Below are 13,461 nucleotides of genomic sequence, written 5' to 3'. Positions count from 1 at the left end.
TTTTTTTTTTTTGAGAGTACACTCTGGATTGAATTGCTGGTCTAATTTGTATACTCCTTTCTGAAGATGGGCAGGGCTTTTCCAAGACCTGGGGGGGCAAGCGAGAGTTAACAAAAGCAGAAGCAACTCCTGGTGATCCCTCGTGTTACAGAGCAGAACCACTTCTATAGGACACCCAAAGCTGTGTCCCCTTTGGGGGGTAGTTCACCCGGCCTGTCGCACCATCAACCTGTCAGTCTGTAGCTAAGCCATCTTGTTTGTGTCACCCCACGTCCCCTCTTGGAGGAAGACTCATCTATTTACCATATATACTTGAGTATAAGCTGAGTTTTTTGGCACATTTTTAATGCAGTTGGGTAAAATTGGGTGCCTCGGTTGATATTTGGGTTGGCGTATACTCAAGTTTATACGGTATGTTCCCAGGACCGATCTATTGAGATGAAAGATGGTCTAAAAGAAAAGAAAAGAAAAAAGGGGGAAAAAAAGCTAAGCTTTATCTCTCTTCCGCATCTAATATGGGAGTATAATTTCATTCTGAAACATCCCACATACCTTTCACCTACTCTGCATTGTCTGAAGAGAACACAATGCCCTTGTCCCCAGCTGGAGGTTGTACACATGGTTGTTGGTTGTCGGGTTAAGCTATTCTTAGGGAGAATGTGAATGGCAATCAGCTCAGCACACCAGTGCCACCAGCAGGAAATGCCAGGGCTTATGAGTTTATGTTATGGTATGAGGGTCAAAGAGTTTATGTCAATCGGAGAGGAACAATCAGAAGAGGAAGCGGGGATGGTCATACAACTTGAAGGATGTCACCAGTGTTACTGAGAGGCGTAGAAATGCCCTGCCGTGGCTACAAGGGGGTGCCCCGCAAAAGACGAAATCCCCTATGTACTTAAATTTGTTTAACAAACAACCTTATCACCTTCAAAGGACTCTCCATTACACTTGATACATTGGTTAAATCTGTGATTCCATTCTTGGAAACAGTTTTCAAACTCATTTGTTTGGATGGCTCCCTCTTTTTTTCTTCACCTCTTCTACGTAGTCAAATCGCTGTCCTCTTCATTCCAGGAAACAAAAAGCAGTCTCTCAGAATGAGGTTAGGTGTGTGGGGGCAAGAGAGGCATGCTGGTTTTTTGTCAAAAACTGGCGCACTGAGAAGGCGGTGTAAGCAGATGCGTGTTGTTGTGGTGGCAAAACCTGTCCCATGTCTGCCACAAAATCAGGCCTTTTTGACTACACACTGTTACACAATCTTTTCAGAACCTCTAAATAGAAAGCTTGATTAAAACTCTGACCTGGTGGAACGAACTCCAAATGCACTATCCTCCTCCCATCAAAAAAACAAATGAGCATTGTCTTGATCTTTGATTTCACTTTGACGAGCTTTTGGGGGCAAGATGATGATGGCGTCTTCCACTGACTTGAATGATGTTGGCTTTCAGGGTCATAAGAATAGCACCATGACTCATCACCAGTAATGACCTTGGGGAAAAAGTCAGGGTCGCTTAGGAGCTGTCTTTTCAAAGCACAGCATGGATGCCTTTTTTGCTGGTCAGTCAGAACCTGAGGCCCACGTTTTGCATTGACCTTTCTCATTCCCAAATCTTCTGTTAAAATTACTGAACTGAGCTCCAAGACAGTCCAGATAACTTTTCCATCTCGTCAGTGTTCCATTGTTAGTCTTTGGGCACAAGTGCATGAATTTTGGTTGACATTTTCCCCAATTCAGGAAGTTGATGGACATCCAGAATGAGAGTTCTCATCAATCAACATTTCACAGCTGCACACTGTTCTCTTAAATCGGCCATCACAAAAAAGGAGGTTCGAGGGAAACTGCTTTTATGAAAAAATTCACTGTGAAGCGAGGGTGCACTAACTGAGAGCGAGTTGCTCGATGCTCACCCAGCAGGAAACATGTGTACTTTGAAAGCTCTGCCCAGGGGAGCTTTTTCCCATTTTTGGGGGGGGGGGTACTCCCTCATGTTCTCCATCAGAGGAATATGAACCACATCCAGAAGCAAATGAACTATTAGAAACAAAAACATATTATAAATACAACTGAAAGCCCAAGAGACACACTGGCCACACCAAATCTGCCAATATGAGAATTTCTTGTTCTGGTGTGGTGCTAAGAATAAATATGTCTGTGTGAGTTATATACTTAATTATGTATGTATATACATGTATACATATATATATACACAAGAGAGTTTCAAAATGCTTGTGGAAAAATGAAATGAAAATATCATGAATTTTTCACATACATACATACATACATACATACACACACACACAGACAGGTGTTGATTAATGTACAAGACGCGTTCTGTGAAATGGGTCATTACAAGATTTGGATGTTGTATGAACACCATATCATATACAGGTAGTCCCAGCACAATCCATAGTTCAATCCCTGTAAAGTCGTACTATTAACATCTTAAAGCCCATGAGCCGTATCCGCTGGACCCGGGAGGGCTGGCCTGGCTGGGTGTATGGCTGGGCTGTGCACTATGTCAGTGCAGGGAAAGGGTTACAGGAGGACTCAGAGAGGTGGATTTGAGGACCAGGTGTGCTGGTTACGATTCAGTCACTTCCGGATCAAGTGCAGTGTCTCCCACCTGTAGCTGTAGCCCGCAAGCACTCTGGGCCCAGCTCCCCTGCTGGAGTGGAAGACTGCAGGGGCGGTGGGCGAAGGAGGAAGATCACAGTTTGGGGATGCGCCCCGGAGTCCTGCTGCTCGTTGACTCTGGAGGTTTGAGGTCTTTACAATCTTCATAAACCAAACTCACAGCCATGGAGTCGATGCTGACTCATAGCGACTCCCTGTGGGTTTCTGAGACTATAACGTTAAGGGAGTAGAAAACCCAGTCTTTCTCCTGCAGAGCTGCTGGGGTTCTTGAACTGCCAGCCATGCGGATTGCAGCCCAACCCATAGCCACTACACCGCCGGGGTTTCTCTTACAAACTTTGGGGGGAGATAATAAAAGGAGAGCTGCTTTCCTTTAAAGGTGTGCATGTGTGTGGGCATGCGTGCGCACATACATACACACACACACACACATTACCTATGGGACACTGATATATTTGCAGTTGCCTGATTTGGTGCTAAGTGCATGTATGTTTATACGAGAGGTCTTCAAAAAGCTCGTGGAAATATTCCATTATTTATTAATTCCATGTTTTCTGCAAACCCTTTGAAACACTCCCCCCGCCGCCCCACCCCCTCCCTCATACATGAGTGTTTAGTTATCTAAGGCTGAGTTGTGGCAGTTGTGAATTCAGTTTCCAGCTCAGCCTCTTCCCGGCTATGATTACGGACACGTTTTGGGTCCACCTTGAGCTGTGTGTCCTCCTCCCTAAGGCTCACATGCAACTCAAACCAAGATCTGAGTGAAGTACGCTGGTAGAACACCTGGCCAGATGTCTGGGCATGCACGTTCACGTGCCTAACGAAATGCCATGCTGAGGCCACAGCACCTGGTGTTCTTGTAGTCGGTGCGGGGCCCATTCAGCCGCTGACTGAAAGGCGGTTCAGACCCACCCGCTGCTCCTAGGAGGAAGATGAAGCAGTCGGTTTCTGTAAAGGATTACGGCCTGGGAAAGCAAAGGGGCAATTCCCTGAGCTGGAATTGACTTGAAAGCAGCAGGTATAAAACAATGTTTTTATGAGGCGGTATGCGTACAGTAAAGGGTCCCCGGTCATGTTGTGGTGACTCGTTGGACTACGATCGGCACGGTCGGCAGTTTGGAACCACCAGCGGCTCTGCGGGAGACACACCAGACGGCCTCTCTACGCCTGGAAACAGTCTCAGAAACCCACAGCGGGGTTGCGAGGAGACAGCATTGACTCCACGCAGCGAGCTTGGTGTGTGAGTTAAGCACAGTGGAGTAGTTCCACATTGGACGGCGAACCACGAGGTCAGCAGTTCGAAGCCATCAGCTGCTCTTTGGGAGAAAGATGAGGCTTCTACTTTGGTCGACAGTTCCAGTCTCAGAAACCTGCAGGAGTAGCTCTACTCCGTCGACTAGGGTTGCCATGCGTCAGAACTGACTTCATGGCAGTGACTTTGCTTTGGGTATGCGCAGTAATAAACAGAGGTCGGTCGTCCAGTTGGCTTTGCAGCGCCTTCTCTACTGACAGTGAAGCCCAAAGTAAAAGACAAAACACAAACTCGCTGCCGGTGAGTCGATGCCCACTCATAGTGACTCTCCAGGACAGGGTAGAACTGCCCGGGTGAGTTTCTGAGAATGTAACTCTTTTCGGGAGCGGAAGCGTCGTCTTTCTCCCAAGGACTAGTGGTTTTAAACTGCGTACCTTTCGGTTAGCAGCCCAACTCGGGTACCCATTCAAACTCTATTTCACACGACGGCCTCGTCTCCAGATCCACAGTTGTAAACGTAGGAATACCGTCACAGTCCCCTTCCAGCGTGTGGTCGGAATCTATCTGTGAATGCAAGCACTGGGTAGTGAATGTATTTTTCTTTCTTTGGCTGGGCCATCCAGGGGGTTGGTCCTTCTGACACCCCGTCTTCCACGTCCATCAAGAATCCTCCAGCTTATATGATAAACCTCCGGTCAGTTGCCAGTGACTCCCACCATTTATCTTTTACCAAGCGATCTGAGAAAGATCTAGTTTTATATGTTCTCCAGTCTACAAGGGTTAAGTGTGTCCCCTGCCCCACTAGGAACAAAGCTGGGGTGTGCCTTGAACGGGGAAAGAAAGAGGTGGGGCAAGATGTCTAGTCAAGGAGGCCAGGAGCACACGCCTCATAACCCGTGTGTTTTTCAGCGTGCGTACACTGTCATCTGTTTTTTAGCATGCATACACTGCTCATAGGTGAGATTCCAGGCAGGCAGCCGTACTTTGAGATGACCAATTTCCTTTGGTTCAATGTCACGGTTACCTTTTCAGGAAAAGCGCCTGAAAACTTAATTTCATTCTCCGTGTGTGCAAGTGGGTCTCTGTCTGGCTTCTTAGGTAACCAGGGGATACGGTTGGTGATATGTGAGGCTATTGCTTTGATAAAAGGAAATCACTTGTATTTTCACAGAAATAGCTTGTATTTTCACAGCTTGAGTGGTGAAGTGCACTGCTTTTCAATTCCTTGAGAGGACTGGGAATTCAACTGGTTATAAGTGAAGTTAAAACACAAACGTTGAAAACAAGGCCTGGTCCAGGAACTGGGGGGAAGGAGATCCTGTGCGATGCTTCCACCTGGTGGACAAAATGCAGCCCTGCTTCTTTCATCCTTGAACGGATGCAGCAGCTCTAAGACAGTGGAAATCGATTGAAGAAAAATTGCACGTGGGGTGATTAATCGATCACCACAGCTGGGAAAATTATACATGAGGAAGTTTGTTTTATCCTATAAGTTAACCACTCATGGACTTTCTTAATGCACTTAGATGTTTGAACTAAGAATTCCTGAATGACTGCTAATAAATGTTCATTTGATTGTACACAGCATGCCAAGATGTTTACTTAGCTGGATTTTAGATGGGGGAGTTAAAAGGAGTAGACTGGAATAAGGAGCTATGGTGGCACAGCGGGTTAAGCACCAAGTGACTAACCACAGCATTCTTCAATCGATATTGAACCATTGGTGGTTCAAAACTACCAGCTGCTCTCCAGGAGAAAGATGAGGCTAGAGGCTCCCATAAAGATTTACAGTTCCAGAAAGCCCAAGGAGGGTCACTGTGAGTCAAATCTAATGAGTGGTAGTGGGTTTGGGGCTTAGCTTATGTAGATCGGCCTAGGAATAATGGCTTCCGGGAATAAATATGCAAATGGCAGGAAAAGAACCAGAGTCATCAGAGTTCTCATTAAGTAAACTTCATTTCTATCGTACTTTACCTTGACAAGTTATGACTTCTGCTACAATCCGTTCACGTTTCTGTGCCTCCAGCTTCTTCATTTGCAAAACAAAGGTGTGCTAATGCCCGGTGAAGAGTCCTCCTGTGTGATGGATGATCCAAACTCAGTGCATCAAGTACAGCGACCTTGTGGGATGAGGTGGAACTGCCTTTTTGAGTTCCCAGACTGTGATTCTTGACGGGAATAGAAAGCCTTGTCTTTCTCTGATGGTTTCAAACTGTTGACCTTGAGGTTCACAGCCCAACTTGTAACCACTGCGTTGCCAGGGCTCCTGAAATGCATGCTAATGTGCCCAAACATTGGTGGATACTGGGAACACAGTAGTGACCACGACGAGGTCCCTGCTGTCAGCGAGTAGAGTCCTTAGATGAACATGATGATACCATTTTCACGTGAGGCAGTATGTGCAGGCAGGTATCCCCAACACAACGAAGGGTCATGGATCAAGCCAGCTAAACCCCAGCATGGAGATGACGTTACAGAGCATGGAGATGACGTTACAGAGCATGGAGATGACGTTACAGACACGAAGGGCTTCCAGGGCAATTCAGAGACACAGGCTAGTTGCAAGGGATTTTTTCCCCCTGAAAAAAATCCACAATGTTGTACAGGCCATGAAGTATTTCCTGCAACCGGACACCTTACAGAAGTATGAGGTTGGCCCAGGTTAGAGGATGAGAGTGAGAATTAAATAATAAGCAAGGGAGGAGGCTGGAGAAGAAGTGGAGAGGTAGGGTAGCCTTGTGGACAGAGTCCTTGAGAAAATCAGGGTTCTTTGGGGCTTGAAACGGAAGATGAATGCTACTAGCCCTCAGGGATGCTGGTCCTGCAGACTGGGGCAGTAGGAGGAGCCCCAGAGCATGAGAGCCGGCAGGGCTTGGACACAGGCTTTTCTGCGCTGGTTAAAACGGGTCTTTGTGTGCCGTCTTCCAATGAAGGTGCATTGCGTGGGTTTCCTGTTAGACTGGCGTGGACTTGTGTGGAGTGGTTTGACTGCACAGTTATCAAAGATGCCACACGGATGCATTAAACATTGGATAAGCCAGCCGGGTCACCCTCTAACCAAGAGGTGTGGTGAACGGAACAAAGAGTTCCAGAAATAAAATTCTACAACATACCGTAGTTGTAGCCAAATCTTAATAACCAACATCGGCCTTTAGCATTGAAGGGGTTTTTTTAAAGTAATTTTTTTTAACAGTTTTTGCATGTTTGTGTGTTTTGTTCTGTGATTGATGTTGTCTTTGTTTTGTTTTTCAAGACTCTAGCTAAAAAAAAAAAAGAATACACTTGGAACTAAGTAGCTCAGTAGCCAGGAAATAAATGGTCTGTTTTTATGCTTATTTCTGTCTTCAGAAGAATCCATTTTCGCTCAAGATTTATGTGTTCCATGACCTGTAAGACATGCCGAAGTCCGTCAATGAATGCAACTTTTGTCTTCACAGGTACAGGCTAGTTCCAAAGGTCTATTTTCCCGAGCAAATCCATGATGTTGCACGTGCCACGAAGCATTTCCTGCAGCCTGAGGTCTTACAGAAGTATTCCGTTGACCCAGACAGAATTGGCATTTCTGGCGACAGTGCTGGTGGGAACTTGGCCGCTGCTCTGGGGCAACAGGTAACCTCCTGTTTGGGATGCTTATGAGGGAGCCGTGTATGAGCTCATCCCAAGCCTTCCCCATCATGGTGACACCAGCATGAGCTGGTCACTAGGTGGCCAGATGATTCACAGGACGACACAGGGAGAACTCTCAGAAATCTCTGGGAAGATTAGTCTGTGTAGGAGGAGAGGTGGCATCTCTGAGGCTTCACAGAAACACCGGCTAGAACCAGTCTTAAGAGAGCTGACAGTGATCCCCTTGCAGAGGGCTCTCGGGGAGGAGATGAGCCAGTCAGGGTGCGATGTGGTAACTAACAACAATGAAAAATACAACTTTCCTCTAGTTCCTAAATGTTTCCTCCCCGCTCCACTACCATGACTCGAATTCGACCTTGCAAGTCTGGCTAGACAGAGGATGTACACTGGTACAGATAGGAACTGAAAATGCAGGGAATCCAGGATGGATGAGCCCTACAGGACCAGTGGTGTGAGTGGCAAAACAGGGAGGGTAAAGGGAAAGTGGGTACGAAAGAGGGAACTGATTACAAGGAACTATATGTGACCTCCTCCCTGGCGGACAGACAACAGAAAAGTGGGTGAAGGGAGACGTCGGACAGGGCAAGACATGACAAAATAACAATTTATAAACTATCAAGGGCTCATGAGGGAGGGGGGAGCGGGGAGGGAGGGGAAAAATGAGGACCCAATGCCGGGGGGTTAAGTGGAGAGAAAATGTTTTGAGAATGATGAGGGCAATGAATGTACAAATGTGCTTTACACAATTGATGTGTGTATGTATTGTGATAAGAGTTGTATGAGCCCCTAATAAAATCATTTAAAAAAATAAAAATCAGCCACTGGGGGGAAAAAAAAAAGAGAGAGAGAGAGCTCACAGCTTCCAAGCCCTCCTCTCTCCTTAGGCCTGTGCATGGAACTTAGACCCAAGAGGCCATGTGTCCCCCTCGAAGGGTCACAGAAAACTGTGGTTGCAAATATCATACCTTTCTTGGTTGGTGAGGGGGTGGGACTCATTTATCTGTAGAACAACATGAAAGGGCTTCAAAAGGCTCACAGGAAAATTCCTTTATCTTTCCATTTCATTTTTTCCTTGGCATTTTTGAAGTCCCTCCTCTTAGCAAATGCCATGCTCAGTGGAAACTTAAGATGACCGATGCCCTGGACCGATTCAGAGAAACCCAGGAAGTGGCAGCGTCGGGGTGGTTAGGGAAAACCAGTCGTGCAAAACGAACCATTTGTGTGCTTTCTCTTCTCCAGTTCAGTCAGGACCTCAACCTACGAAGCAAGTTCAAACTGCAAGCTTTAATTTACCCGGTTCTTCAAGCCTTAGATTTTAACACACCCTCTTATCAGCAGAACTGGAACACGCCGATCCTGCCCCGCCATGTCATGGTGAAGTATTGGGTGGATTACTTCAAAGGCAACTATAACTTTGTCCAGGCCATGATCGTGAACAATCACACCTCACTGGACGTGGAAGGGGCTGTTGCCCTGAGGGCCCGTCTAAACTGGACCTTCCTCTTGCCACCATCTATCACAAAGAACTACAAGCCTGTCGTGCACACTGCGGGCAACGCCAAGATTGTCCAGGAGCTCCCCCAGCTGCTGGATGCCCGTTCTGCCCCGCTCATTGCAGACCAGGAGGCCCTCCAGCACCTCCCGAAGACCTACATTCTCACCTGTGAGTATGACGTCCTGAGGGACGATGGCATCATGTACGCAAAGCGTTTGGAGAACGCAGGGGTGCAGGTGACCCTGGACCACTTTGAGGATGGCTTCCACGGCTGCATGATCTTCACCAGGTGGCCCACTAACTTCTCCGTGGGAATCCGGACTAGGAACAGTTACATCAAGTGGCTGGATGACAATCTGTAAAGGCGAGCCACTTCTAGAAGGCTCGAGCGCCTCTTGACCTCCCACACTTGCTTTGGACGGACACACGCACTTTCAGTTGACTGACTTCTCCATTACTTGTGACGTCTAGACTCTCTAGTCCCGGAGACATTCAGATAATTGTGCTTCGTTTGGGTTTAATGAACTTGATTAACTTAAGGGAAACACATCTGACCCTAGTCCCAAAGTGGGCCAATCTTTCTGTTACAGTTGCGTTAGCTGAACTCATGCAGTTGCAGAAAGCAGAGCCAGAGCTGGACATAAGCTTTGGGTCCTGACTTTGTTAGATGATGCCTCTTCTTCTTCTTCTTCTTCGTTTCCAGAAGAAATTCTTCTGCCACTTCTCAGTCTTTTACCTGAGCTTAAGTGCAGAGGAAGTTCTTCCAGCGATCGATAACACAGTGACTTTTAAAGAGGTGCTTTGTTTTTAAAATGTGGTCTCTTTGCCATTTGATAGAATTTACTTTGGTGTCAGAGCAGGGTTCAGGGTGTGCACTTTAAGGTCACGGCTGGGTCTAACGACCCTCCATTTCTCGCAGATGGTGGCTTCTCTTTCTATTGGCCAAGGCTTTCTCATGAGGCGGAGTTTCTCAGAGGACTTCTTTCCTCTGACATCACGTTCTAAGACACCTGCCTGTAAGTGGGACTATGGCAACACTTGAACGTGAGTTCCCACCACTATCATGAGAAAATGCGAGGTTGCATACAATGACTACTTGCACATCATTTTTTTTTCTTCTTTTTTTTTTTTTTTTGCTTTTTGGTGAGCTTATCTCCAAGGGGAGACCTTCTGGGAGTAAATTCATTTACACTTAGGATACATTTCTTACAGCCAGACTTCCAACTTACAGACAAACCCACTTGCCCTTTAATGGTATGTAAATCTGCCCTCACTTTGGATAAATCTCTACTCTCAAAAAATCCTTCATCCCAGTCATCTTTACTTGCTTCACGGTGCAGCTTTTAATTAAGCCTTTTCTTTCACAAACCCCCACTACTGTCGGGTCGATTCTGACTCGTGGCGACCCAGCAGGTCAGGGTAGAACTGCACCTGTGGCTTTCTGAGACTATAGCTCTTTATGGGAGTAGAAAGCCTCTTCTGTTTCCTGTTCTTTCACTAAAGAAAGGTTTGAAAGAACCATATGCACCTGTTCTGAATTCACCTTCAAACGGGAGTTCTTAACCAGGGGACTGACTGCCCATGCTTGAGAACAAGTCAACAGCAGGCAAAGGGAACAGCCTACTGGTCATAAGGAATATGCCTGACATAAATGACCAAAAGTGGTGTGTGTATATATTCGGCATAGTTAGAAAATAGAAAGCATTAATATATTTTAAAATTACGGGGGGGGAAAATCTTTAGATGGTCTAGTCTGTTCTTGAAAATTCTCCCTTTTTTCACTTAGCTGGCTTTAAAATGGGGCTATTTTGGAATATATAATGTGCTGTTTATTTTTTTAAGTTATTTAATGTTCATACATGCAGCCAGATGTAGGATCCTTCATAATAAGGTCTGCAGTGAACATCACAAATAATGATATTTTTGAAGAACTATTTTAAAGCTAAAACAACTCCCTTAGAGTTATAGTCACATACAGTTTTATGGAAAGAGATAAAATAGCTATCAATACTAGTAACCGTGAAGCCTACATAGTTCGATGTTTATAAGTATATATCAATGAAAATCATCAGTCTGATAAAGTCATGGAAGTGTGTCGTTCAGTAGCTTAGGCAAGACCCAGCTGCTCATGAGTCTTCTCTATATTTGGGGGATACTGGTTTATCACCTCTTGGATAAAGGGCATGCAATGGCACCTGGTGCCTAACCCCCTCATTTCTCCTTCTCACCATATCTAGATGTTCCAGCAGCCCAAGTTTACTCCATGCGAAGGCCTCGCTGCCCATGGGAGTATCTTTGGCATAGCCCTAGGAAGATTCTCCAGTTCAGATCGGGGAGTTGAGCCTCTGCCCTGCTCCCTGCCCCCTTCCTTCTGTCCCCAGTCCATGCTCCTTGGGGGACCGGGGAGAGTAGCACAGCAGCTGGAAGGAGAGGAGGGAGACCCTTTTCCTCACTTGGGAAGGATGGGTATTTTCTCGCTTCCGGCAGTGATATGACACATGAGAAGTGCATGCTTCTGTTTCCCGTACCGGGTGAGCCGAGAGCAGTTAACTGGATAGAAATGGGACAGTGTGTGATTGTGTGTGTGGATAATAATGGTCACCATCCATTTCACTTGCTAAGGCACTCGGACAGCACACACACTACTTCGGGGCCTTTCTCTCCGTCCCACTAAAATCAGAGGTGGCTTACTTGATCATTGAGGTAGCATGCAACCACAACATCCAAGCCATTTTGTCAGATGGGCAAATTGTGTTGGCCTCTCGTATGGTGCATTTTGTTTTTGTAGGTTGTTATTCTTTATATACAGACACATCCATCAGCACAGATTTTTCTTTCTAGAAAACAGGCGTTTTAATTCTGCGATAGCTATCCTCTGCAAACAGTACTATTCTTTTGTCACACTTCGAAGGAACCAAAGTTTGAACTTCATTTTGGGGTCATCTACCTCAAAGAAAGCAGAGAGAACCAACACATGGACAAAGTTCTTTGAAATGATATCTCCCTCCCCACATTGTGAGTCCAATCCTGTAGTCATTATATCACAGATCTCTGACGGGCTCTCTTGAATGAAAAGGGAGTGAAGGAGAAAACAGTGGGGGTGGGCTCAACCACTGCTTTGATGAAATACTTGAGTTGAATTGGAAATTCTCATCCTGTGAATAATGTATGGACTAACTTACATTGTAACCCACTTTGGACCGTGCTAACACGAGACGCTGCTGGAATAATGATAACTGGAAGTCATTGGGCTGAAGTGAGCCCATAGTCACAACACTGGACTCACAGTACCAGTGCCCATGAAGAAGGCACAGAACTGGGCAATATTTCCTTCTGTTAAACACAAGGTCACCATGACCTGGAGCAAACTCAACAGCATCTAACAACAACAACAACAACAACACGACACAACAAACCAACCCAAATGTCAAGGATTAAGAATGTCTATGGGGAGCCAACAGAGTTTATGATGTTAAAGATGCTTTAGGGTTGGGGTGAATGTGTTGTTCTCTCAGATGCTGTTTGTTTATAAAAGAGTTTATGCTCTACTGACTGTTTTTTGGGTTTGTTTTTCTTTTGGAGTGTTACAGCTTTGTTTTGTTTTTGCATTTTAAGAGAAAGCTAATGATAATTTTTGTTTTAATCATTGCTGTCTATGAAATATGAAATTACCTATATGAAGAAAAACCATCGAAGTTAAGCGCTGCAAAATACAGTGGTATAAGTTAATTTTAATGTTCTAGCATTTATTTGTGAAGAAGTTAAACTACTGTGTAATTGCCCTCTTGGGTATACCACTTTATGCATGACCTTTTCACTTTGGACTTTGTGCTGCCTTTCCACTACAAAGGGGAAGGCAGATTTTATGAAGTATTTTAGAGCAAATATATTTTATAAAATGAAGGATTTCTAATATGGAAATTCCAGCATTATCTGTTTTGAATCATGTTTGGAAATAAAACAGCTCCATCTGAGAATGTGACTCTTCCGGGTCTCTTGCCTTGTGTTCTGCCTCACGTCGGAGCCTGTGCGTTCTCACTCTCTCTGCACCTGGACCAGAGGTCAAGGTCACTGTCACTGAGCCGGCCATGACTCTCTGCCCAAGTCTTCTTCCCACTGCCTTCCATCACTGGGGCGGGGTGGGGTGGGGGGGAGTGGTCCCCTGATGACATTCATTTCATGTCTGGATATAACACGTGCTGCCTCTATTGGAGAAACCAGCCTTGAATGGGCTGAAAGCCAGGCAAACCTTGGTACTGTCACCTTTAAAACAATCCAAGTAACTACACGTTTTAGGAAGGTATGTTTTAGGGTTTTCTAGAGCAAAACTGTGGGTCACTACCCCATAGGAAGTTGTGTGATTGAATGTGGAGGCTACAAGGAATTTGGCAACAGTAAAAGGTTTCTGAATGTCGAATGACCAAAAATGAATGAAAAACAATCATATAGTGA

General features: G+C 45.6%; 1 protein-coding gene across 2 annotated transcripts in view; it reads left to right on the top strand.

Moving 5' to 3' along the window:
- The window catches only part of NCEH1 (neutral cholesterol ester hydrolase 1), an 82,208-nt gene extending 69,217 nt beyond the window's left edge, over positions 1–12,991 (top strand). Inside the window, exons 4-5 of one of the 2 annotated variants that reach the window (XM_045297521.1) lie at positions 7,325–7,496; positions 8,853–12,991. In XM_045297521.1, the coding sequence (XP_045153456.1) occupies positions 7,325–7,496; positions 8,853–9,371 (691 nt within the window). In that variant the 3' untranslated portion in view covers positions 9,372–12,991. Of the gene's footprint in view, positions 1–7,324; positions 7,497–8,753 lie in introns of both variants that reach the window. The other variant, XM_004704078.2, reaches the window with a different exon arrangement.
- The last annotated feature ends 470 nt before the right edge of the window (positions 12,992–13,461 follow it).

This window comes from Echinops telfairi, unplaced genomic scaffold (assembly GCF_000313985.2).
Source record: "Echinops telfairi isolate 266 unplaced genomic scaffold, ASM31398v2 ScPeMD7_7420;HRSCAF=8458, whole genome shotgun sequence".
NCBI lineage: Eukaryota > Metazoa > Chordata > Mammalia > Afrosoricida > Tenrecidae > Echinops > Echinops telfairi.
The sequence above is the reverse complement of the archived record's forward strand: the minus strand, read 5'-3'. Positions and strand labels throughout refer to the sequence as shown.